Source organism: Arachis stenosperma, chromosome 2 (genome assembly GCF_014773155.1).
Source record: "Arachis stenosperma cultivar V10309 chromosome 2, arast.V10309.gnm1.PFL2, whole genome shotgun sequence".
NCBI lineage: Eukaryota > Viridiplantae > Streptophyta > Magnoliopsida > Fabales > Fabaceae > Arachis > Arachis stenosperma.
Window position 1 is genome coordinate 2781213 of NC_080378.1, and position 22834 is coordinate 2804046.

General features: G+C 37.5%; 2 protein-coding genes across 3 annotated transcripts; both read right to left on the reverse strand.

The window, feature by feature from the left end:
• LOC130961224 (putative disease resistance protein At3g14460) lies at positions 1-6518 on the reverse strand. Its single transcript, XM_057886974.1, has 2 exons — positions 6432-6518; positions 1-3685 (listed from the first exon to the last, which is right to left on the reverse strand). Exons 1-2 carry the CDS (start codon positions 6479-6481, stop codon positions 1-3), a joined length of 3735 nt encoding a protein of 1244 aa, XP_057742957.1. The 5' UTR covers positions 6482-6518.
• A 57-nt stretch (positions 6519-6575) lies between these two features.
• LOC130960763 (putative disease resistance protein At3g14460) lies at positions 6576-11782 on the reverse strand. Of its 2 annotated transcripts, none has more exons than XM_057886226.1 (3): positions 7719-11782; positions 7160-7235; positions 6576-6645 (listed from the first exon to the last, which is right to left on the reverse strand). In XM_057886226.1, the coding sequence occupies exon 1, from the start codon at positions 11392-11394 to the stop codon at positions 7723-7725; it is 3672 nt and encodes a 1223-aa protein (XP_057742209.1). In that variant the 5' UTR covers positions 11395-11782; the 3' UTR covers positions 6576-6645; positions 7160-7235; positions 7719-7722. The 2 variants fall into 2 exon arrangements, with proteins under 2 accessions (XP_057742209.1, XP_057742208.1); XM_057886225.1 differs by having other exon boundaries at positions 7160-7247.
• Positions 11783-22834: the final 11052 nt, after the last annotated feature.

The following is a 22834-nucleotide window of genomic DNA, read 5'->3' on the forward strand; positions in this document are numbered from 1 at the left end:
CTATGCATTGACTTCAATGACAGAGATGTGAGAAATTTTGGGCCAAATTTCTGGGTGCTTCTCCTGGCAATGTTGGCTCAGCAAGGGAGAGTTGTCAATTTGGAGATGTAAGAGAGAGGAAGGCAGATTTTCTCCTGCCATATTCTCCAGCTTCCGACAGTTGGAAATGTGTAATTGTTGGAGGGAGGTGAGGCGGAGAAGCTGGTTGCACTCCAATGTCTCCAGATTATGAAACCCCGATATATGTAGAGTGGTAAGGGAGGGAAGGTGAGGCAGAGAACCCACCTCTGGGAAAGACTTCACGCTCTTACATTCATAACCATAAATAGTAAGATGAGTGAGGTTGTCCAAGTTGTCCATCGACGATAGACTCCTCCATTGTTTCTCGATATTAAGCTGTTTCAAGTTAGGCGGGAAACCACCTTCTGGAAACCTACAAACTTTCTGGCAAGAATTTATGTCCAAAGAGTGTAAATTAGGGAGAAGAGTATTCATGTGACGTGGCAATGCCTCCAATTTCGAGCAGAAGCTGACATGGAGATGAGTCAAGTTTGGTGCAGCCAGTCCTTCTCCTGCTAATGACACTAATTTGCAGCACCAACTGATGGTGAGACGTTGAAGAGCCACGTGTGGTGGCTCTGACATTGAAACTGATTCCAGATCTGAACACCATGATATCTCGAGATTCTTGAGATTGGGAAAGGCATCCAGCGACAACGCGGTCAGTGAATCGCAGCTGAAATGTATTTGTAGCTCTTCCAAATCACACTTCTGTTGCTGTTGCTGCGGGAATTCCAGTTTGCTGCAATTCAAGATTTTGAGAGTTTTCAAAGATTTAGGTAAACAATTGCCTGGAAAGGATACAGCAGACGAACACCTTGATATTTCTATTGTGTGCAGGCAACTTAGAATGCTCGTTGAACTAAATGCAGACTCCACTACAGATTCACATCCCCTAATTGATAAAGTATCCCCCAAAATTAGTACCACCTTTGGAGACTCTCCTTCATGATCTTGCCGTATTTTCGTTGACACAGCACCCTCAGAAATTAATCGCATCTCTTGAGACCCTCCTTCACGATCTTCCTGTATTTTCAGTTCGTGAACATTCGAAAAATCAGATGAAGAAATGATTCTCAAGAATACGTGATTAAGCATTTCTCCCTTTAACTTTGGACAATTTTTCACTTGAAGGTCCCTGAGTCGAGGAAAAGCTTCTGACTCGGATAAGTACCACACCTCCCAACATGGCATGTCATCAAACTCCAAACTCTCAAGTGAGGCAAACGGTGCAATATGCGAAGAATGATGATCTCCTTCATTCTTGTAAAACTCCTCGCCAATACTCCTCACCTGATCCAAACCTTCAATGCGCAGGAACTTAAGAGATGGCAGCTGTCCAAGTGAAGGCAGCATGCAGCAATTCTTGCAAGACTCTAGAGATACACTTGTCATATTGTTGTAGGAACAGCTCCCGAACCAATCTGGAAATATTGTACCCTTGTATCCCTTGATTCTCAATTTTTTCAAGCCAGTGTGCGGTTGCAAGCTGTTGAGTATACCTCTTTCTGTTTGTGTGTCTAAAACCATATCATCACCTGAAGACCATTCCAGGAATAATTCATCAATGTGCTTCTTGTCTATCATCCTTGCACTCCTTGCCTGATTGACATCAACAACATTCTCCAATTCCTTAATCTCAAATGATCCATGAAGATTTAAAAGCCCTCCTAATTCTTGGATCCCATTCTCTTTATGCTTGCCCACAACATAGAAATATAAAATGCACAACTGTTTCAATTTGCTCATTCCTCTGGGCATTTCTTCCAAAAAGGTCGTCAACCTAAGATCAAGATGCCGTAAATTCACAAGCTTATGCATGCCACTAGGCAACATAGTCAAGCCCAAACATCCATACAATATTAATGTTTGTAGATTATGCAAGTTGCACAATGACTCCGGCAATGTGTGAATGTTTGCCCAAGAGAGATTCAAATAGCGAAGATGAATCAATTCACCTATCGAATCAGGCAGTACATTAAGTTTAAAAAAGGATAAAACTCTGAAGTTTTTAAACTTTGATGCTATGCTTTCCATACTTAACAAATCATCGATATACAACCCTGTCCTCAAAGATTCCAATTTCACAACGGAACTAAAGACTTTTGAGATCGGAAGATCTAAGCTTCCCCTTGGAAAATATGACAAGTGATGAATGAGAACCTTCATCTCTTCTTGTTCACCAAGGTCTTCTATTCTGTAATAGAAATCTCCAGCAAGGAATATTGCCAAGTCATGCAAGAGATCATGCATCACAAAATACTCGCTCTCATATTGAAGCTTTTTGAAAAATAACCTCGAAGCTAATTCTTCAAAACATTTGCAACCAACCTCTTCCAAACTTTCTCCTCTCTTTGGTGGCCTTAAAAGATCTTCGGCCATCCATAGCAAAATTAGTTCATCTTTCTTAAAGCGATAATCTTTGGGAAACAATGAACAATAAACAAAACAACGCTTCAAGTAAGGAGGTAGCTGGAAGTAGCTTATTAACAATGCTAGAATAATTTTACTATTTTTCAATTCCCAAATGTCATTCATTAAAACAACATTCCATTCTTTAACATCATCCTTTCCTCGCAACAATCGCCCAAGTGTTTCTACAGCTAATGGCAACCCCTTACACCTCTTCACAATCTTTCTGCCCACATCCTCTAGTGTTGGGTTCCCGTTTGACTCCGGAAAACATGCGTTGGCTGCAAACAATAACCAACAAGACTCTTCGGACAACTCATTAAGAATGCAAGAGGGACATGTTTGAACTACTGAAGCAACCTCTTGATTGCGAGTTGTTAGAAGAATTGTACTACCCTTAGCCCCACAGTGAAAAGGAGTTATAAATTGCTTCCACTTATCGGCATCATCGCTCCAGACATCGTCTAGAACAATAAAGAACTTCTTTCCCGACAAGATTTTCTGCAATTCATTTTGAAGCAAATTTAAACTCCCAAGGCTACAAGTAGTTTTTGTAATTTCCTCAATGGTTTTCTTTGTAATCTCAGCAACATCAAATGTTTCAGAGATGCAGACCCATGCTTTCAGATCAAATCCTTCCACGACACTGTACACCCATTTGGCTAAGGTTGTTTTACCAACCCCACCCATGCCAACAACAGGAATCACAGATAACTGAGATTCACTGTTGTCATTTATTGTTTTGATTAGAGCTTGTTGATCATGCTCCCTTCCATATATGTTCCCTTCCATCAGACATGTGGTTTCTCGCCATGATGACAATGATGATGATGATGACAAGTTATTATCCTTGGTACTCTTTTGAAGACCAAGGATATCTTTTTGCCTTACAAGAAATTCTATTCTTGAAACCACCCCTTCCATGTTATCTACCATCTTCCTATGTCGGTTGAGGAAGAAACTAGGCAAGACAGAACGTACCTCCTTTTGAGTGGCGGCCTTGGTGAGTACAGCGTCCAGAAAGTCATCAGCATCGTAAACAGCATCTCTTAGACAGTTGAGCCAATCCCTCACACGTTCGTCGCCCAGTTGCTTGTACTCAGCATCATCAAGCACAGCTTCAGCAGCATGCAGAGAAATTTTCAGCCTCTCAACCAAGCCAGGGCCAAGTTTCTTGCCCAAGACCCGGTTGACCGTATCCGTTGTGAGCAACCTGTCAAAGACAACGTTAATGAAGCCAGAAAGGAAAGCTCCACCAACAAGTGCACCAGCCATGATGATATGATCTCAGCAACAGCAAAGTGAATGGATTTTTTGTATGTATATCATGGTAACATATATGAGGTTATCAATAACAATAATGCATGTTAGTTGTCTTATTTTAATAATTTGTACAGTGATAATATCTTAGTTTAATTGTTTCTAAAACAAAGGGAAAAAAATGCAGTTACATCAAGGCAATAACACACATTTAATCTGCTCCAAAAATAATGTTTGTCATCATACAACATAATAACTAATAAACTAACAGCAATAATCATATCCAGTACATAGGTTGATTTGGCAAAAACTTCGTCATACATAATCTCTTCTACACTGAGCAGATGGTCACCTAAATACATCATTAACAATATTACCGATTTTTCAATATCAAGTTTTTAACCATCCAAACTTCCTCCGAGTTGATCTATTGCATGTTGGGAGTAATTCTAGACTTGCTTTGCTCAAACGTAATTTATAGCCCTTTTAATCATTAACAATATTACCGAATTTATTTCTCAAACCATACAAACAAATCAACAGCAGAAGATAATTTATTACGTAGTTGATCTACTGCTTAAGTCACATTTAAATACATCCATAACATTAAGAGTTTGTTCAATAACTATCTTATCTGACTCCATAGTCTCAATATATCTGCATCTGTCTTAAGACACTGCTTAAACACAACCTAAGAGTTTATTCCTTAATGACTCAATATAAGAAACATTTGGACTAATAACAAGGTCTATTCTCAGATTCATCAAGTCCTAAGAAACTTGACAAATGCTTCCATGTAATCATGGTGAAGCTTCAAATCTCCTACAACTTTAGCAATTTCTCTTGTCTTGATTCTAAGCTTCTCTCCTTCCTCCAATACCATAGCTTCTCTGAGGCATTTGGCTATGTCATCTCTACTAAATGAACCATCTTCATTGTTTCTCTTCACTTCAATGGCAAGATCCTTATCAACCAAAGCCTTTGCATTGAGAGATTGATCAAGAATGAATGGCAACACTACAAGAGTGTGGCCAAACATCAAAGTCTCAATTATAGATCCCCAGCCAGAATGAAACAAAGACCACCCAATAGATTTATGTGCCAAAAATTCCTTTTGTGGTGCCCATCCAAAACAAACGTTTCCTCTCTTTGATGTTCTTTCACAAAATCCAAGAGACAGAGAATCATGATCTTGAATTGCCCAATTTGGTTTTCTCAATGTCTACAAAAATGGTAATTCAGAAAGCTCTAATCCATAAGCTATCTCAAAAACTTGCTTTTTGCTCAATTTACACTCACTACCAAACCCAACAAAGACTACTGATTTTGTTGCCTGTGCGCCAAGCCACTCGAATGTCTTGCTCCAAGACTCATCAACGAGTCTTCTCTCCGGCGCCTCCGGAGGAAACAAACCTATAGGAATCACTGGCTTCCCAATAAGTTCTTGGTATAGATTCAAATACTCACCTTCCATCTCATAGCAGCAGCCAAATGCTACATCATTGGCGCCTACATCTTGGCAAACCTGTCAATGTCTCTTAAACCGGACATTTTCTACATATGCATCTTGGTAGAACACAATGGCCTCGTTTCATTGAAAAGCCACTGAAAACGGAAAATTCATCCAATCTCTTGGTGATGCTAGGTCTTCTGGCAATGTTTTAGCTCTCATTCGATCGGGTGGTCCATAGAACGCAATAGTGGAAGCAGAGTAAACAGAGAAGTACACGAGTTTCACATGAAGCTCTTGTGCTATCTCTACTATCCGGTGTGGATGAAAGTCACAAATGATCCAATTTGGTAGCAATTCAGACACAAATTCCTTCACTGGATTTCGCATCAGATCCTATGCCAACTTCAGGTGCTATGAGTATATATATAAATGCTAGCAATTCTTTCCTTGTAGGACTATCCAACCTTTATTGTTATGAATTGATTAATAAAGTTTAAGTAACTATGTTTTTGTGTTATAGTATGAATTTGGCACTACTACTTTTTTGTACAAACTTTTTCCACCTTAAAGACTGAAAGTCAAGACTATTAAAGAAGGAACAAAACTCACCTACCACTTCAATTGTTTTTCTCGAATAGTTCAAAAATGCTTTAACTCTGAAATAGAAAAACTACTAAAGACAAAAAGATCCAATACTAACAAGATCTCAAAAACAAACAGAACAACATCCAAATAAAACTCTAAATTTACACCTTCAAACACTCTCTTATCTGATATCATTAACTAACACCTTTTAACAACTAAATTCATCACCAAGTAAGTATCTACTTAGCTTGAGGATGATGCTCTCAAAATCCACACCAAAACAATCTTACATACACACTAAAAAAAAATCTTACCTACCACATAACTAATCTGGTATTAACATACATGAATATGTGCTTTTGGAAACAGCCTTCTTTTTTTTTATTTTAGTAATTTTGGGATATGGTGCACAAATACTCATTTTATTATCATTGAATCTTAGTATGATCTTTATTTTTATGTTTAAATTTGTAGTGTTCATCTTTGGAATATAATGAACAAATATTTATTTTACCATTGATCCTAAGTAGTAAGAGAATTCCAAATTGAACTCATGTATTAATGCATTTGATCTCAACGATAAAACAACAAAGAAATATACAAATAAAAAGAAAAAGAAAAGTTATGATTTGATGTGAATTGATATTCACAACTCCTTCACCTGTTATGCTCCTTCATGCTAATAGCAACTTTATCATCTTTTGTCCCCATTTGCTATTATCTTTCAATCTTATTTTTTCTTTGGAAAAACGAAAGTAAAGGTGGAAAATGATTCTTCATTTCTTTTGCTTGTTTTGACTGAAACTGGCATTCAAGATCCATTCCAGAACTGCAATGCTCTCAGGACAATTGCTGCTTGATCTTCAAAGTATTTCCTGAAACACAAATTATATATATACATTTCAAAACTAAATGTTTGTCATAATGTCATCACAATAACCACAGACACACTTATGTGAAAACCTCATGAACACAATGTTGGATTATTGGTTTGATTTTAGAGTTAGCAGTGAAAAGAAATAACACCCAAAAACAGGAAGTCAAAGCAGAACTAGAGAAATTATAAAGAAACTAAAGTGATTGATGGTTATAATACTACAAGTTATAGAAGGAAAAATTTTTCCACACACATAATACACTAACTTTACATTAGAAAAAACCCAGTATATTTGTAGCTATCCTCTTCAATTCAGTCCAAAAAGATCAAATATTCCATGACAATGCTTTTTCTTGAATCATTTGAAATTTTGAATCCCACTGCAGGTTAATATATGTACAAACTGCACATACCATTTTATAACTCTATTCTTTCCACAAATCAAGCTATTATTTTATTTTTTCTGTGCAAAACAACAAAATAAAATTATAGAGAGGAAGAGAGAAACATACCAACAAAAAAAGAATCTTTTCAATAAGAAGTGTCATTCTAACTTTCTCCATGATATCTTCCTTTAGTATCCGAACTCTGTAAGCACAGCTTCAGGTACACAACAAATAATTCTTAAATCCACTAAAGTTACTAAGTTTCAAATTCATCACTTCAAAAGTCATCTAAATGTATGAATCTAATTGGATAACCGTGCAAATCAAACACTTTGTTTAATACATCTAAAAAAAATTCTTAAATGTTGGATACACAAAAAAGATAGTCACTGTCTTTCAATTTTTGTTTCATGTTAATTCTTATGTTCTTTTGTAAATGTGATTTTATTGAAAAATATGAATGTTAATAAGTATTAGAGAGAGCAATGAGTTTGTGAAAGAAACAAAAGATATTTCTTGAGCTCAACTGCAAAGTGAGAGCTTACCAGATAAATGAAAGAAAAGAATGCAATTTGGCATACGAGTTCAATTGTCTAAGAAAGAGAGAATTATTTGTCTCTTGAAGGAAATAGAAATTTATGCGTGTGTAAATTTATCATGAGAAACATGAAGATTAGAGAATTACCTGCTCAGAAATCTGCGAATTTAATAGTGGGGATGTGGGAAATCTTGGGCCAGATTAGTTGATGCTTGTTCTTGCAGTGTTCTCCCAGCAAACCATACTCTGTAAGTTGAAGTAGCAAGAGAGAGGGAGGCAGCTTTTCTCCTTCCATATTCTCCAGCTTGTTGCAGAACTCAATGTGCAATTGTTGAAGGGAGGTGAGGCGGAGAAGCTCGTTGCACTCCAATGTCTCCATATTATTGAACTGGGATATCACAAGAGTGGTAAGGGAGGGAAGGTGAGGCAGCGAACCCACCTCTGGGTATGACTTTATGTTCTTACACTCCCAACCTCTAATGGTAAGATGAGTGAGGGCGTGCAAGTTGGGCATCCATGATAGATCCCTCATTTGTTGCTCGCAAATTGCCACCTCAAGTTCTTTCAAGTTAGGCGGCAAATCACCCTCTGCCAACCTGCACATGTCTGAGCAACCATATATCTTGAGAGACTGTAGACTTGGGAGTAGACTCTTCATGTGACATGGTAATGCCTCCAACTTTGAGCACCATGTGACGCTGAGATGAATCAAGTTGGGTGCAGCCAGTCCTTCTCCTGCTAATGACACTAATTTGGAGCACCCCCAGATTATGAGACGTTGAAGAGCAGCGTGTGGTGCCTCTGACATTGACACTGATTCCAGATTCTCACACCTATCAATCCGGAGATTCTTGAGATTGGGAAAGACATCCAACGACAAGGAGGTCAGTGAATCACAGCTGTCTATTAGTAGCTCTACCAAATCAAACTTGTGCTGTAGGAATTCCAGTTTGCTGCACTGCCTGATTGTGAGCTTTTGCAAAGATTTCGGTAGTAAAGGCCAGGACACAGCAAACGAACACCCGAAGATTTCTACTTCTTGGAGGGAGGGTAGATGGTTATTGCTCATCATTTCGTTAAATGCAGACTCCACCACACATTCACTTCCCGTAATTGATAATGTATCCCCTTTAAGTGACATACCTGGAAGCCATCCTACTCGAAATTTGTTTATAAATAACTTGCGAACTTTCAAAGCATCCGATGAAGAAGAAACGATTCTCATGAATACCTGATGAAGCATATCTCCCTTTAACATTGGACAATCTATTATTTGAAGAGTCTTAAGCTGAGGAAAAGCTTTTGAGTCAGGTAAGTGCCACTCCTCCCAACATGGCATGTTATAAAATGTAAGAATCTCCAACAAGGGAAAAGGAGGAGCAATATGCAAAGAAGGATTGTCTTCATTCTTGTAAAACTCCATTCCAATGCTGCTAAGCTGACCAAAATCTTGAATCCGCAGGGCCTTAAGAGATGGCAACTGTCCAAGTGAAGGCAGCATGCAGCAATTGTTGCAAGACTTCAGAGATACACTTATCATATTTTTGTATGAACAGTGGCCCAACCAATCTGGAAATATTGTACCCTTATATCCCTCGATGGACAACTCTTTCAAGCTGTTGTGAGGTTGCAAGCTGTCGAGTATATCTCTCTCGGCTCTTGTGTTCGGAACCATATCATCACCTGAAGACCACTCCAAGCATAATTCGTTGATGAGATTCTTGTTTGTCATCCTTGCATTCACTGCTTCTTTCACGTCCACAATATTCTCCAACTTCCTTATCTCAAATGAACCTTCAAGATTTGAGAGCCCTCCTAATTCCTGGATTCCATTATCTTCTTGCTTGCCCACCAAAAAGAAACTTAAGGTACGCAAGTGTTTCAATTTGCTTATTCCTCCAGGCATTTCTTCCAAAGAAGTTCCCCTGAGATCCAGATGCCGTAAATTCACAAGATTGTGCATGTTAATGGGCAACATGGTCAACTTAGTACATGCGAACAGTATTAATATTTGTAGATTATACAAGTTGCACAATGATTCTGGCAACCTGTTAATGTCAGTCCAAGAGAGATTCAAATAGCGTAGATGAATCAATTCACCTATTGAATCAGGTAATACATCAAGTTTATCAAAGGATAAAACTCTCAAGCATATAAACTTAGATGCGATACTTTCCATGCTGAACAAATCATCGATATACAACGATGTCCTCAAAGATTCCAACTTCGCATTGGAGTCAAAGACTTTTGAGATTGGATGATCTAACCTTCCAGGTGGGAAATATGAGAAATGGCGAGTGAGAACCTTCTTTTCTTCTTGTTCACCAAGTTCTTCTATTCTACAATAGAAATCTCCAGCAAGGAATACTGCCAAGTCATGCAAGAGATCATGCATCACAAAATACTCATCATTGTCTTGAAGCTTTTTAAAGAATAACCTTGAAACTAATTCTTCAAAACACATGCAACCAACCTCTTCCAAGCTCTCTCCTCTCTTTGGTAGTCTTAAAAGATCTTCGGCCATCCACAACAAAATTAGTTCATCTTTCTCAAAGTGATAATCTTTGGGAAACAATGAACAATAAACAAAGCAACGCTTTAAATATGAAGGAAGTTGATGATAACTTACTAGCAACGCTGGAATAATCTTACTGTCATTTATAGAAAATCCCCAAATGTCACTCCTTGATATTTTTTCCCATTCCTCAGCAACGTGCCTTCTGCACAAGCAACCAAGGGTTTCGGCTGCTAATGGCAAACCATCACACTTCCTAGCAATGCTTCTGCCTATTCCTTCTAGTGTCGGGTTCCCATTTGATTCTGGAAAAGAAGCATTGGCTGCAAACACTGACCAACAGTAGTCTTCTGATAATGGAATGAGATAGTGAGGGTGATAATTTGTTTGAACTACTGAACCAACATCTTCCTTGCGAGTAGTCAGAAGAATAGTACTTCCCTTAACCCCATATTGAAAAGGGGCTAGAAAATCCTTCCATTGATGAAGATCATTACTCCAAACATCATCCAAAACAATAAAGAACTTCTTTTTGGACAATCCTTTCTTCAAAGCATCTTGAATTGAATTGAAGCTATCAAGATCCTGAGCATTTGCAGAGATCTCCTTTACTATATTCCTTGAAGTCTCAACAATATTGAAGCTTTCCGAAATGCAAACCCATGCTTTCCGATCAAATCCATCCATCAACTCTGCATTATTATACATCCATTGAGCCAAAGTAGTTTTACCAACACCACCCATGCCAACAATAGAGATCACTGACAGTTGATGCTCATTGTTGTCATTCAGCATCTTGATTAAGGCCTTCTTGTCATCCTCCCTTCCATACACATTCCCTCTTACAAGAGAAGTGGATGGAGTTTTCCAGGAGAAGCTAGCAGTGGAAATCTTTTCAAGCCCAAGCTTTCCTTTACGGTTCTCAAGATCTTCTATCCTTCTAACCACCCTTTCTATCTCATTCACCATCTTCCTGTCTTCAGAATTCAAGAAGCTAGGCAAGAAATTGCATACCCCCTTTTGAGTTGCAGCTTTGGTGCAGACGCGGTCCAGCAAGTCATCAGCAGTGTAGAGAGCATCTCGGAGACAGTTGAGCCACTCCTTCACATCATAGTTATCCAGTTGCTTGAGCTCCGCATCATCAACAAGAGCTCCAGCATCTGTCAGAGCATTCTTCAGCCTCTCAACCAAGTCAGGGCTAAGCTTCTTGCCCACAACCAGGTTGACAGCATCAGCAGAAATGAGCCTGTCCAGGACAACATTAATGAAGCCAGACAGAAAAGCTCCCCCAACAAGAACTCCAGCCATGATCTCAAACAATAGCAAAGTGATCAAACTTTCAGAAGAGGTAAGAGAACAATGTTTACAAGGTACTGAACTGAGGGACTACTGAATCAAGAATATCCCAAGATGTCCATGATTTCACGTGGTATCGGTCTCCGAGGTAAATTAAAATAATTCTAACAAATGGAGTTGCTAGCTGGCTTTTCACAAATTCTTCATTTTTTAAATTTTCATTGAAGGATGAGACAAATTATGCAAATACCAAAAGTGGTGTTGTTTCAGTGTGGCCAACGGACACTAGTCTTTGTGAAAAATAATTAATTACATAAAACTAGGAACTTCATGTGACTGCACATGTATGTATGTAAGTACCATGGTGATATATTATGTTGTGAGGTTATTAATAGTGGGGTTAAAAGGTTGGCTTGGAACTAATAATTTTCTATCTTCAAGGTTACTTCTTAAAAGAATAAAATAATGAAGATTGTAAATCGTATGTTGTTGAATTTATTACACTTAGTCTGTTTGAAACTAATTTGTTATGTATTTTTTAATTTGCTGCAGAAATGCAAGGTGAGGAAGGTTTCAACTGTTGCATGAATTAGAGCAGGTACATACTATATAGATAAAGCTGAATAAGGGGCTAATGAATCTTGAAATCATGATGATTATTTCGCTGTTGAATTGATGGATGTTGTTATACTTATTTGTGTGTTTAACTGAGATTACTTTCCATGGAAAGTTGTATATACATATTAAAAACAAGACTTTAGAAATCATGCTCAACATAATGCAAAACTGAAGTGAAGAAAATAGTCGTTTTATATAATTAACTGAGAAATTCAAGGTGTTAAGAACTTTCACTGACAAAATATGTGATGAAATTTCACTTTTATCGAACCAGTTAAAAATTGATCTTAACTCATTAACTGGCTTTGTTGTAAATAATTAAATAAAAAAGTAACAAAAATGTGTCAATGTGTAGCTTCTATATTTTTATCATGCAGACAGATAGCTTCAGAAACCAAATAGATCAAAATATGTAAATTGAAATGAATAGCAAAAGGCACAAGAGAATAAAACTAGTAATTTTTATACTGGTTTGATCTCCACTCTCCATCAAGAGGTGAGATTTTCACTATATATAAGTATTCTTACAAATGGATGATGAAGCCTAAGATTCAGAGTTCAACTTCAGCTATCAGCACTGATTTCATTCAAACAACAACACCAACAAGCCCAGTAGACTGTGCACTCCTTCTCTCAAAAAATGAAGCTGCAACTGCGATAAATTCACTACATATATGCATTGTTTTGAGGGCAGTTGCAAGTTGTGTTGATGTTTATCTTTCAATTTTCCCTCTCCTTTTCTGCTATCATTTCTTTTTTCAGAATAGCATGTTGGATACTGATATATCTCTGTATATAAACAAGACAAGGAAGAAATTATTATCCTAAAAGAACCCTTTTTCTTAGTATTAGAAATAGCTTATTATAGACATATACTACACAGCAATTACTTGATTATTTTATTTTGAAAAGTTGCTTAAACACCTCATGCAGATTCCTTTTACTATTCTACATGAATCTTCCAACACAACTACAAGTGATAAAAGAATTTCCATACACATAATACACTAACTTTACATAAAAAGAACCCTGTATATCAATCCTAAAAGATCAAATATTCTATGACAATGCTTTTTCTTGAATAATTTGAATCCCACTGCAGGTGTATATATGTACAAACTGCACATACCAAGATAAAGATCAATGAGTGAAGTTGATAGGAATGAAATTGCTCCTAATGGCATCACCAAAACTTCACCTTCTAATGACTATTTCGGGTACAGGATTGTCATCTTTAAATGTGGAAAGCATATTCTTGCATTAGCTACATACCTTTATCACCTTGTGAATCTGTCTGATGAGGTATCCAAATCCAGAAAGGAAGAAACAGTTATTATTTCGGGCCTCTAACTTGAATGGTGGGGATGTGTGAAATTTTGGGCCAAATTTGTTGATTCTTGTTCTTGCAGTGTTCTCCCAGGAAAGGACACAGTTTAATTTGAAGTAGCAAGAGAGAGGGAGGCAGCTTTTCTCCTGCCATATTCTCCAGGTTCCAACAGTACTCAATGTGCAATTGTTGAAGAGAGGTGAGGCGGAGAAGCTCGTTGCACTCCAGCGTCTCCAGATTATTAAACCAGCATATCTTGAGAGTGGTAAGGGAGGGTGTTGGGAAAACTCAACACAGGTTTAAAACAAGAACCTGTCTAACAGCGGAAGCACCAAAAAATAATTTTCCCACAACCTGTGCGATTAATGGGCAACACCAAAGATACTCCAAGCAGCAAATATAATGGCAGAAATTAAATAATTAGACACCAGAATTTTAACATGGGAAAACCTCCCAAAAGAGGGACAAAAAACCCACGGGACCTAGTCCAGAAAAATCTTCCACTATCAGAATAATTGGTACACAAACAGTCTTCCTAGTGACACTAGGGCATCTCAACAATCAACAAAATACATCACCAAAACTGGTGAAATCAACATAAACCCTCCACAAAAGTGGGTATCTCAAATCAGGCAAAAGAGAAGGCAATACAACAAATAAGTTATATCCTAATGTTCATCTCTACACCAGGAATAACATACTAAAATTTCATAAGAAATGGAGCAAGTTTACCAAGTCAATGTGATCAAGATAGTAGTGCTCTTTTCCCCCAAATTTTCTTCTTCTCTCGACGCCGCACTGTTCCCTTCTTTTCTTTGTTTTGTAAATGAGAGAGTCAAGCCCTGGTTCTCTCTCCCTCCGTGGCCTATATGCCACTTCCTTTTTACTTTATTGTTTTTCCTTTTTTTTTTAACTTGTGTGGGCCCCACTTGATATTGGGGACCCACCAATAGAGGGAAGGTGAGGCAGCGAACCCACCTCTGGGTATGACTTTATGTTCTCACACCCTAAACCATAAATTCTGAGATGAGTGAGGGCGTCCAAATTGGCCATCCATGATAGATCCTTCACTTGTTTCTCGCAACCTCCGGCAGTAAGCTCTTTCAAGTTAGGCGGCAAACCACCCTCTGGCGACATGCAAATGTTTGGGCAAGCACATATGTCGAGAGAATGTAAACTTGGAGTAGACTATTCATGTGACGTGGTAATGCCTCCAACTTTGAGCACCTGCTAACATTGAGATGAGTCAAGTTGGGTGCAGCCAGTCCTTCTCCTGCAAATGACACTAATTTGGAGCACGCACTGATTATGAGACGTTGAAGAGCAGCGTGTGGTGCCTCTGACATTGACACTGATTCCAGATTCCTACACCCTCTTATCTCCAGATTCTTGAGATTGGGAAAGACATCCAACGACAAGGAGGTCAGTGAATCACAGCTGTCTTCTATTTGTAGCTCTACCAAATCACAGCTGTCTTGTATTGGGAATTCTAGTTTTCTACAGCACAAGATGTGTATTTCTTGGAGGCAACGTAGATGGTTGATGCTCATCATTGCCTTCAATGCAGACTCCATCACAGATTCACGTCCGCTAATTGTTAAAGTATCCCCATCAAGAAACATGGCCTCGCTGTGCTCATTTATATCTAGTTTGCAAACTTTGGAAACATCCGACAGGGAAGAAACTATTCTGAAGAAGACCTGATTAAGCATCTCTTCCTTCAACATTGGGCAATTTGTTATTTCAAGCTTCCTAAGTTGAGGAAATGTTTCCGACTCAGATAGGTGTCACACCTCCCAACATGCCATGTTATCAAATAGCAAAGTGTCCAGTGAGAGAAACGGTGCAATATGCGAAGAATGATGATCTCCTTCATTCTTGTAAAACGCCTCGCCAATTCTCCTCAGCTGATACAAACCTTCAATGCTTAGGGACTTAAGAGATGGCAGCTGTCCAAGTGAAGGCAGCATGCAGCAATTCTTGCAAGACTTTAGAGATACACGTGTCATGTTTACGTAGGAGCAGTTCCCCAGCCAATCTGGAAATATTGTACACTTGTATCCCTCGATTTTCAACTCTTTCAACCCATTCTGCGGTTGCAAGTTATCGAGGATCTGAGGATGTGTCTTTCTTTTTGTGTACCCGAAACCAAATCATCGCCTGAAGACCAATCCAAACATAATGCATCAATGTGCTTCTTATCCTTTATCTTTGCCCTCTTTGCTTCTTTCACATCAACAATATTCTCCAACTTCTTAGCGTGTGTTTAGATTAGAATTGGTGAAACTGAAATTTGAATGAAAGTGATTTTGTAAAATTGATTTTGGATACAGAAGTAAATTTGTGCCAATATAATTTATATTTGACAATTTTATACTAAAATTAATTTTGGTAAAATAAAATTATTTGGATAATATTAGTTAAAATCAATTTTAGATAGATAATTGGTTAATTACTAACAAAATATAATATTAAATTATAATATTATTTTTTAGTATATTTAATTTTTTTTATACTTCTTTTAGTATATTTTTTATATAATATTTTTTATAAAATTCTATTTTAGTTTGTTATAATTTTTTTAATAAAAATTAATATTTATTTATTAAATTAAAAATAACATATAAAATAATATATTTTAATATTTTTTATGAGTACTCTCAATAATTTTATTTTGTTTACTGTTTTAGATTCTAATTTTTTATTAATTATATTTTTATTATTATTTATGATTAATTTTTTATTTAATTTATCATTTTCAATAGGAATAATAATACATATTGATGGTTTCAGTGGCTAAGAGAAGGGGGTTGAATCTTAGCCCCTTTTTGCTTGCTAACACTTGCTGGACTTTAGAGGAGACTTTTCTGTTTTATCTCGTCCCTAGTCACGAGACATTTTCATTTTATCTCGTCACTTGGCATGAGACATTTTGACTTTGCATTAGAACAGTAAAAACAGAAGTGAAGTAGGAGAGAGAGAAGATTACACCCAGATATATCCTGGTTCAGCTGCTAAGTGCAGTGCAGCCTACATCCAGTCTCCATCACAACAATGATGGAATTTCACTATAATCATCCAGATTACAACTTGCAAAGTGCTAACCCAACTTACAAGAGGATTCCCACAGAATCATGAAACACAACACAGATGTACAAAGGAACTCTAAGACATCTATGACTTTTTCTTTTAATTTTGCACTCTCTGCCTTTTTCCGCTCTATGGCTTTTTCATACAAATCTCACTGTTTGCCTTTTTCCATGAGACTCAAGACATGACAAAATTAAACAGAAAAATACAAAACAGAAAACATTGAAGGAGAAGAAACTGCTAGCTTAGGTAGCTCTGAGAACTCTGTGCCTTGCACTCTCAAATCTTACTCCTTGAATCAAACCATGACTGTTCACCTCTTTTATAGAGAAGTGAAGCCTTCACAGTTGAAACACAAACCCGAGCTTAGCTTCCTTTCCTTCAACAAAAAAAAACCGGTTCGGCCACCCAGAGAGAAAAGGTAACTCATGCAGAAACCAACATGCAAATACCTCTAGTCCTTCCTTGATCATCACTCTTCATCAATCCGAGCGCTCCATCCTTGGCTTCCTCTCCAAGATGGATTTCTGGCCCTTGATGCTTCATGATGATGATGACTTCATCTGCTTCAATCTCTGCCTTCAACCATCACTTCGCCACTCTAGCTACTCCCTGTGGTGGTTGAGCAGAATCAAAGACAAGCCATGCCTCCAAGGATCTTCCCTACTGGCCGAATCTTCATCCTTCTTTTGAGTATGAAGGATCCGAGATTACCTCACCAAATCTTACCAGATTAGGTGATAATCTCAGTCACATCATACTTTTCTTTTTCTTTTTCGTGCCATCAACTCGATGGTCTTTAGGCTTGCTTTCCTTTTCCTTTTAGTAGCCCCAAGTAGCTTCCATGGCTTCCTGGTTAATGACCGAAGAAAGAAGAGGAAAGGGATGAGAGAGAAGAGAGAAAGTATTCAATGGATTTGAACAATAATCAATGAACAAAGAGAGAGATAGTAAAAGTGAATTCAAGTTTCCCACTTCCCTTTGTTGAGTAGCGTGTAGTGTCATAATAGCCATCAAATCAATCTTCTCTCTCTTTCTTATGTTTCCAATGCATTAATTAAATTTGAAATCCTTCAAAATAATGAAGTGGAATCCGTTGGAAGCATTTAGGCATTTCATTTGCTTCATGGATTCGAATAAGGCATGGAAACATTCATCAACATTGGGCTTGGTAGCAATAGATTTCATTTTGTCCCAAAATCATTTTCCTTTCGGACCATAGCATGAATAAAACACATTGGGCTATTGAATTTTGGCCCACTAAAAAGCATTTGCTTTCCTGGTAAGTTTGGATCAAGCATTGAGCACATAAGAAAGCATTCACTTGGGCTTGCATCAATAACATTTATTCTGGCCCAATTAATAATTCAGCTTCATGGCATGAGAAGTATGTAGCAAGGCTAATTGGGCTTAAACCAGAATTTCATTTTTGGCCCAACACAAAGTCTGCACAATCAAAATTATTAATTAAGCAAATATGAATTAAGATCAAATTAATAATTTTGTAATTAAATATTTAATAATGTTTGTTCATCATCAAAATTTAAATAAGAGTTTTCCAAACTCATCAATCTCCCCCTTGATGACAAACATTATTAAAATTGAAATGGAAAGAAATTTAAAGATTGAGTACGAGTACTCCCTTTGAAGATTGAATATTTCTCCCTTTCAAATTGTCACATGACTCCCCCTTAATGTATGCTATTTTACCAAGGGAAGCATTAAACCTGTGACATTTAATCAAGCTTCAAGTAACAATGTTATTTAGCAAATTTTATGATGCTAAATGCTTGATCTATGAGCAGTTTTAATTGATAATCAACACTCATTTGATATCATAAACTGATTTACTGCTCAAAAATTTATATCCATCAAAAATATCCAAATATTATCATATCAGAGCAAATCAACATGATGGAAAATATTTGTAGAGCAAAATAAGGCATTTTTTGATACTTTATACAATTTAAAGGAACTGCCAAAAATACATTTTCAATCCAGCAAATCTATCAATGATGAATCAACATCCAGGCATAAAAAAAATCAAGCATGATTATAAATCAGATGCCAAGTGAGATTTAATTAATCATGATAAACTAAATGCAGCAATGCAAAATTTTATCAACAACCAACATGCATTTTTTGAACAAAGGTGATCATGAATTTTCAATTTTGAAAATTTCATCCCTGTTCTTATCCCCTGTTTTCCTTTGTTTCCATTTTCAATTTTAGAAACTGATTTTCCTCCCCCTTTTGTCATCATGGGGGCACCTGCACAAAACATGAGTAATAGAGCAAAATATTTATAATAGAATAAGAAGAGTGTATCAAAGTATCACAGAGCAGTGAGTATCAAGTCATGCTCATACAAAAAATAGATTGAGCCTAATGAAGCCAATATCAAATAAAATTAAACAACAGCCATCAATCATCAGAAAGATTGAATTCTGAACCAGAATCCGCTTCAAAATCCCCTGTCCCCATTTCATCATCAAAGCTCTTGATCATGAATCCAACCCTATCAAGACATTTCTTCCAAGCCCTTTCCTGTTCATATTCCAATTTTCTGGCAGTTTTGTGGGATTTGAACATCAGCTTGGACATGTTGTGCATCTCATTAAGAACCTCCCGAATTGATCCAGTAACATTTGAGGGTTCAGGATGGCTCTCCAGATCACTGAGAGAGGGTTCAGAGGGAACAGATTTCTTTCCTTTCTTGCCCGAAATCCCTCCTCCTTTAATCATTGAAATCTTGTTCTCAACAGTTTTATTAGTCAAATCAACCTTAAAATACTCAAATATACATGTGAGAAACATGCCATAAGGAAGATTAGCCTTTTTGGTACTTTTCACTGCTTCCCACATATGACGTATCATAACATAAGCAAATGAAATTTGGGAAGAAGTAAGAAGTGCAAATAAAATAACAGAATCAGAAACTGTTACTCTGTGGTGAGAACCGCCTTATGGAGTGAGAATGTGAGTGATGATACGGTGCAACAGAGAGTTCTCAGGACCGAGTGCTCGATGAGTTGGAATTAGTCCATCCAAACCAGAGAGATTTGCACAGATGTGTTGTAAGACCGTTTGTTGTGCAATGCCAACCTGATCATCCCACTTGTCAACCATGTAAACTTTTGGCCCTTCTTCTTCATATCCAAGAGCAGCGCCTATTGTTTGAGGATTGAGGGTCATGTAAACACGTTTGACATAAGAGTGAATTGAGCCATCAATCAAACGCATGTTTGCATAAAATTTCCGGACCAGCCCCGGGTACACAAGTCTCTGAATGTGAAGCAGTGGGGTCCACTTCAAAGCATCAAACATGGAAGAAAAGTTGATTCCTTTGGTTGCCAGTTTCTCAAGATTTACCAGGTATGAAAGACAGAGAGGGCGTTTTAGCAAAACCTCTTTATGAAATTCATAGAAGGCACATGAGTAAAACCTAGAGGGATCAAAGTGGGAGTGAGTTTTATGAAATTTTTTCTTGAAGTCGAGAGACTCCAAATTTGCCGGTTCCCTTGTGTCATGCAGAACAAAGCTTTTCGGCCTTTTCTGAGAGCTTTTTGTGGTTGGAGTAGGTCTTTTTGGCGGTGATGGTGGTGGAGAAGTGTGTGATTCTTCTTCTTCTTCTTGAACGCTAGGCTCCTTGTTCTTTCCTCTCCCTGAAGATTTGTGAGCGATGACTTTGCGACGCATGGTTTTGGTTCTTTTGGAAGGAGGTGATGGAGTAGAAGAGGAGGTAGAATGAAGATGGATATGTGTATGAGTTTGAGGTGATGAGAATGGTGGATTTTTTGGAATGGGGGTTCGGCTACTTCTCTTTTGTGCCGTTTTCTTTTTCATGTTAGGAGGAATGGAGAAGTTGAATATGAACGGGTGGGAGTGCCGAACGAGAGTGAGGAGAGAGGAGGTTAGTGGTGCAATTAATGAGGATTGGAGAGAGATGATGGGAAGTTAATAGCCATAATGGTGCGGTTATTAACCAAGGGGTTTTGAAAAAGTGGTTTTCTAGTTTCAAGGGATTAGATGGAGAGCGGGATTTGATGTGACAATAACCACTTCCAATGAGATTTGAAATGACAATCAAAAGATTTGATCAGCATAAAATGAGAAACCAATAAAAAAAATCAATGAGGGGTCAAACTTGATTATGTGGGTCCCATTAAAAGCAAAGTCTGCGTAGCCTCCCCCTTAATCATAGCTCCTCCAACATGCCTTGTTTTTATCTCGTCCATTCCTACGAGATAAAATTGGACAGAATCAGAAATTCACAAATTTTCAACATGATTTAAATCAATCATTCCCAAACTTTTCCTTAATAGACAGAATCTATCTTCACAGAGGGGTTTTGTAAAAATATCAGCAAGTTGTTCTTCAGATTTTACAAATTGAATATCAATAGTACCCTTTTGCACATGTTCTCTAATAAAATGATATTTGATTTCAATGTGCTTTGTTCTTGAGTGCAGAACAGGATTTTTGGAAATATTTATAGCACTCATGTTGTCACAAAATAAGGGTATGCTATTGATTTTTAATTTGTAATATTCCAATTGAGTTTTTAACCAAATTAATTGTGAACAACAAGCAGATGCGGATATATATTCAGCTTTAGCTGTAGATAGAGCCACTGTGGGTTGTTTCTTGCTTGACCACATGTTGAGTGAGCTTCCAAGGAAGCAACACATGCCCGAGGTGCTCCTTCTATCTACTCGATCTCCCGCATAATCTGCATCACAGAACCCTACTGCACAAAAATCATCAGATTTTGGATACCACAAGCCATAATCACATGTTCCCTTAATATATCTAATGATGCGTTTAACAGCCGATAAATGGGATTCTTTTGGGTGAGATTGAAATCTTGAACATACACCCACACTTTGAACAATGTCCGGTCTAGAGGATGTAAGATACATTAGTGAACCAATCATACCTCTATACCGTGTCTCATCCACATCTAGGCCATCATCATCCTTTTCAAGTTTAGTATTAGGATGCATTGGTGTTCCCATTGGTTTGGAATTTTCTAAGCCAAATTTCTTTATCAATTCTTTTGCATATTTGCCTTGGTGAATAAAAGTACCACTAGGAGTTTGTTTAATTTGGAGGCCAAGAAAGAAAGTCAGCTCTCCCATTAAACTCATTTCAAACTCACTAGTCATGAGTTTTCCAAACTCTTCACACAAGGTTTCATTGGCTGATCCAAACACAATATCATCCACATAAACTTGAACAAGAAGGATATCATCATTAGATACTTTAATGAACAAAGTAGTGTCGGTGGTTCCCCTTTGAAAATGATTTTCTAGCAAGAAGGCACTAAGCCTTTCATACCAAGCTCTTGGAGCTTGTCTAAGGCCATAAAGAGCCTTTGAAAGTTTAAACACATGATTAGGAAAATCTTTATGTTCAAAACCGGGGGTTTGAGCCACATACACTTCTCTATCAATAAAGCCATTAAGGAAAGCACATTTAACATCCATTTGAAACATTTTGAAACCTTTATGGGCAGCATAGGCAAGAAGCAACCTAATTGCTTCCATTCTAGCTACCGGAGCAAAAGACTCATCAAAATCGATTCCCTCTTCTTGATCGTAACCTTGGGCCACTAATCTAGCCTTGTTACGAACAACTTGTCCATCCTCACCAAGTTTATTTTTGAATACCCACTTAGTACCCGTTACCTTCTTACCATCCGGATGAGGTACTAAAGTCCAAACCTTATTCTTATCAAATTGAGCAAGCTCTTCTTGCATGGCCTTGACCCATGATGGGTCTTCAAGAGCTTGTTTGACATTGTTGGGCTCCATTTGTGACAAGAGAGCAAAGTTGCTAGGTTTGGTTTGCCTTTTGGTGGAGGATCTTGTGGTTACACCTTGAGAGGGATCACCAATGATGAAATCATGAGGATAACCCCTCATGGATTTCCATTCTCTAGGCTTTCGGACAGGTGTTAAGTTTTGATGAGCTTCTGGTGGTCTCACTGTTTCAGTTTCTCGTGTCTGCTCAGGAGACAAAATGGAAGTTTCTCCTTCAATCTGACGAGATAAAACCGGGCTGACAAATTCTTCATTTTCAATAGTTTTGGAATTTTCTTTACTTGTTCCATCCTCTTCACAATCTGTATCATTATCCTTTACAATACTAGGAATTAAGTTAGAATCACAAAAGGTAACATGTATGGATTCCTCTATGGTTCTATGCTCTTTGAGATAAACTCTATAGGCCTTGCTTGTGGTGGAATATCCAACAAACATTCCTTCATAGGATTTTGGATCAAATTTTCCAAGGTTTTCCTTATTGTTAAGTACAAAGCATTTACATCCAAAAACATGAAAGTACTTAAGATTTGGAGGGGTTCCTTTCCACAGCTCATAAGGAGTTTTCTTTAACCCTTTTCTAATGATTGTT

Excerpts from the sequence above, each read along its gene's own strand:
- LOC130961224 (XM_057886974.1), bottom strand. The coding sequence starts at position 6,481 with ATGGGGACAAAAGATGATAAAGTTGCTATTAGCATGAAGGAGCATAAC. Across the intron at positions 3,686-6,431 it reads AGCATGAAGGAGCATAACAG|GTTGCTCACAACGGATACGG; the intron begins GTGAAGGAGTTG and ends TGTCTTTGACAG.
- LOC130960763 (XM_057886226.1), bottom strand. The coding sequence starts at position 11,394 with ATGGCTGGAGTTCTTGTTGGGGGAGCTTTTCTGTCTGGCTTCATTAAT.